The sequence below is a fragment of the Arachis ipaensis genome, chromosome B07, assembly GCF_000816755.2.
Source record: "Arachis ipaensis cultivar K30076 chromosome B07, Araip1.1, whole genome shotgun sequence".
Classification (NCBI taxonomy): domain Eukaryota; kingdom Viridiplantae; phylum Streptophyta; class Magnoliopsida; order Fabales; family Fabaceae; genus Arachis; species Arachis ipaensis.
In genome coordinates this window covers 2,387,508-2,391,800 of record NC_029791.2, presented here as the reverse complement: position 1 = coordinate 2,391,800, position 4,293 = coordinate 2,387,508, and the positions used below count along the sequence as shown (strand labels likewise).

Genomic DNA, 4,293 nt, shown 5'->3' with positions numbered 1-4,293 from the left:
CTCCATTCTTCTCAACTGGCGAGCTCTGTAGGGACCCCGGCCTTGGTCGTTTCCGGAGAGAGGACCCGCAAGGCACTGGGGTGTGTCGGGTTGAGGAGATCGACGTCTCACCAACACGGGAAGCGCTGTGTCTGACCTTGACTCGTGACCCGACCCTAGCACGATAGGAGCTTGATCCATTCGTGTGAGAGAAGTGAATGGTGGGTCTGATTACTCTATCCGAATCGATTCTGGATTGAATGCTTCTTTGGACCTTGTTAGATTGCTTCTGACCCAGCTTGGTTTTACCTTTCCTGACAACTTGCTCCCAGCCTGGTTCATCATGCATGCAAGCCTCCTCAACATTATTTCCTTCCAAATTATTAGCCTCCAAATCTTCTTGCAAATTCGATGCAGGATTCTCGCCAGTAACGCCACCTACCACATTAGGTTCTACTTCATTTGAATTGTGACTTTTGGTCTCAGGATGTGGCACTGCCTTTGTACCGACCCGTGGCTTGGTGGCATCGGAATCAAACTCCTATTGCAGAAGCAATACGCATCATGGCCTGTTCTTGATAGCACCAGATTGGGAGCCCCGAAATCCGAACCCATACAAGCGTAGACCCAAAGGATTGCTCACATGGCCAAAAATTTATATCCCACGGTTTTACAGCAACATAGTGCCCCTCAATCAACCACGGACCACCAAGCATGACCTTCTCACGATCTTCACATGCATCGAATTTTACCATGAAGTACCCAAACCCCACATCAAGCAGATCAAAGCCACCTTTGATGCGCCAAACCATCCGAAGCTTGTGTGAAAGAGCTGTGTAACTATAATTTTTATCAAGAACCTTAATCACTAAAGCTTCTCGATAAGGCTCTGCCAAACAAAGCTTGGCTTCTTCAGTGAAGTTTACACATGGAGGTTGGGAATCGCCCTGCTTGCCCACCACCGTGGCTATACTATCCCCAGATAGAGATCCTGCAAGTGCAAACGCCTTCGATTTCTCTGGACCAATGACTTTATCTCTAAAGGAGATCTTTGTAGGATTTGAAAAACCCCCTCGTGAAAAACCCTCCTTGACACCAGATGCACCCCCACCCACACTCTCCCCCTTATCTCTTCCGACGGCATGGCCGCCATGCTCACTGTGTTTCGCCCTCAAACACTCGTTCCCGCTCTCTCCTTCTCTCATTCTCTTTACCTTTTTTAGGATTTTACTCAAAAGAAGTATTACACCATAAAAAAAAGAGAAAGTATAAGGAGCCAATGACCTAAGCGTATAATGTATACAACGAAGATTTAGAAAGTATTAGAGATATGATTATTAGTGTTACATTGTTCTGTCAGGTTACACTTTTAGGATGAGTGGTTTCAAGACATGGTATTAGAGTTCTAGATCCGCAAGGTCAAGAATTTGAACCTTGGTGAACCCAAAATTAATTTTTTATAACATGAGATGTTTATTATCCCTGGTATCAGGTGATGTTCATTTTATTTAGGCCATTGGCTCCCTAGCACTACTCTAAAAAAATTTTTTTGATATACAAAAGTTTGGATGGGTGGATTCTTCAACATAAATCAATCTATTAAATTTAATGCATATTTAATACCCTCTTTTTTTCCTAATGGTTTCAGGAATAGGCCACACCTCCCCAAGAGACCTCAACCAACTGCACCACACATGCCATGTTAGCTCACAGTATAGAAATAAATGTTCCACCGATTCTATCTCCTTCTGACATAAGACACATAGATTATCATTGATATATAAGATTTAAAAAATATATTATTGTCACATACAAATATCAGGGTAATGCTTCCTTATTTTCCACAAAACCCAAAAATAATAAGAAGAAAAAAAAAACAACTTCTAATTTCAATTGTAAAATGGGAAAAAAGAAAAAAAGAACACATTATGAAAGCAAGATTTTTGCAGCCTCTTGTGTACATGCATGGCTACTGTTTGTTTTGTGTGGGATTATTATTAGTCTTGTTTTCTTTTGGTGGAATTGAGATTGCTGGTAGCTTCAACATGAAACGTAGCCATGTGACAATCTCAAAAGTGAGTATAATGGCACCCAAAAACGCAATGATTCCAATGTATGCCCATTTCCATCCAACTCCTCCTTTCAACATTGAAATCCCTTTGAATATGTTTATGACTATGATTGCAAGTAGTCCATAGCCAAGAAAATGATGGTACATATTCCAGTATTTTCTATAATTATCAGTAATCTTTGGCTTTAACCGAAATGACAACATCTGAAAATGCACAAAATTCACTACACTACATTAGTATGCATGCTTCAATACAAAAATACAGGGTTGAGACAAAGACAAAGGGTAACTGATTAACTGTATGTGTGCGCGCCTAAATGTGGCAAAATGAGCCAAATTTGTCAGGCCGGTCCGCTAAATCCCTCAAAAGGCAGGTATTTTAAACCCGCCAAACTTGTACTGCCAAATTCGGGGAGGGGGTGGTTTGGTAGTACGTAACAGCTTGTCAGACTAGATTATTTATTTATTTATTTTATAAAAGAGGAGTGAATATTGCAAAAATATATTTAAAGAAAATTCCAAATTAGAATGTTCATACACACCACTTCCACCTTTTACCTTTTTTATTCTTTTTTTTTTCATCTTTTTTGTTATTTTTTCTTTTCCAATCACATAGTGTGTCTAACTTAGTTTATCATAATTAAACTAGTTTTTGTAGCAAATGTCTCCATATTTTTGTATAATAACAATATCTAAACAGATAAAATAGAGACAATAAAAATAATTTAAATCGTTTGTCTTAATATTTCATTTTATTGTCTGTAAATCGAAGCCTCAAATCACCCTAAATAATTAACTACTAATGTCATAACTATTTACTATAATATATTATTATCCTGAAATTTTATTGGTTAAATCTGCATAAAAATTAGCTTCATCTTGCATACAACTATATATGTGCATGCATGACTTTATTAAGATATAAATTGTAGAAATCAAACTATAGACAAAAAGAGAGAAGAAGAAGAATATTACTTGGATTGTGCTAAATGTGAAAATGAGAATGTCAAAGGTTCGATGAGTGTGGAAGGTGTAATACTCTGAAGATCTTCCAAGACTAAGACCAATAGCCCAACCTGCAGTGCCAATTAGAAAACCAGTTAATTGGAAACCAACGTGGATATTGAACCAAACTTTGTCCCAAATAAATGGAAACACTCTAAAGTACCGAGCTATTATTACTCCAATTGGTAGTAGTGTTCCCCACCCTATGATGTTTAGAACTCCATGCACCTGACTAATTCATTCAATTCCAACCACAAAAAACATTACTTATGTATATATGTATTGTATGTCTCTACAAAGCACACAAGCAAAGAATTTATTCTCAATATATAATACCCATTACTATTGTTTATTGATGATGATGCATGCTAACTGGGTATAAATATACAAATAATGAGGTATATGAAATAAAAAAGTAAGGTTCATGATATGAATACACTTGTAGGTCTTAAGAAGAAAAAAAAAAGCAACATTAATTATAAATTTGAAGAATCCATCATGCAAAGATATGTATGTAAATTTAGAAGGGAAAAAAATTAGTTATAAATCAAATCATCTTAAACTTTATATCAATTGTATTATTTGAACATATACGGAGATGTCTTTATGTAAAGATAACAGCTGAGAATCATTAGATGATTTGATATGTCTAACTAAATTATCTAACATAATACAATGCAACATCTTAGTTATGATTTTCACATGAAGACATCAGTAGCCACCTCGGAATATAAAGGTGATAAGAAACTTACTGATCTAAGGAAACTCCGGTTCTGACCATAGCTTTGGCCATCGGGAGAAGTGATGTTAATTGTCTCAGTGCTATCCACATTCTGAAGGGTGACTCTGTGCTGCAATGGTTGGTCACCATTAACATCATCTCCAACTTGCCACACATGGTTAACAAAGAGTTTTATAACAGCTATGTTCTTTCGTTTTTGCTTTTTCTCTTTTTCTCCAAAGAGATTTGCAAGATACTTCCCCATCCAAGAGGATAAGAATTTATACACCTAATATAATTCACCAATATATGTTAGGTACAAAAGTCCTTTTTAATTACCAAAATTAGAGTGTTGTTTATTGTCAAATTAATTAATATTAATTCACCAATATATGTATATACTTTGAACACATGATTATAACTATCATCCTGTATCATTTAATCTGCAAACACTTACGTTATTCTTAGATTTTTGGGAAAAAGACAGATAGGTCCCTGACTTTTTAACTTTTTGACA

The 4,293-nt window shown here is 36.3% G+C and overlaps 1 protein-coding gene across 1 annotated transcript; it reads right to left on the bottom strand.

Annotated features, from left to right (window-relative positions):
* Nucleotides 1,891–4,056, bottom strand: LOC107606429 (cytochrome b561 and DOMON domain-containing protein At5g35735-like). Its single transcript, XM_021106941.1, has 3 exons — nucleotides 3,808–4,056; nucleotides 3,026–3,283; nucleotides 1,891–2,254 (listed from the first exon to the last, which is right to left on the bottom strand). Exons 1-3 carry the CDS (start codon nucleotides 4,039–4,041, stop codon nucleotides 1,949–1,951), a joined length of 798 nt encoding a protein of 265 aa, XP_020962600.1. The 5' UTR covers nucleotides 4,042–4,056; the 3' UTR covers nucleotides 1,891–1,948.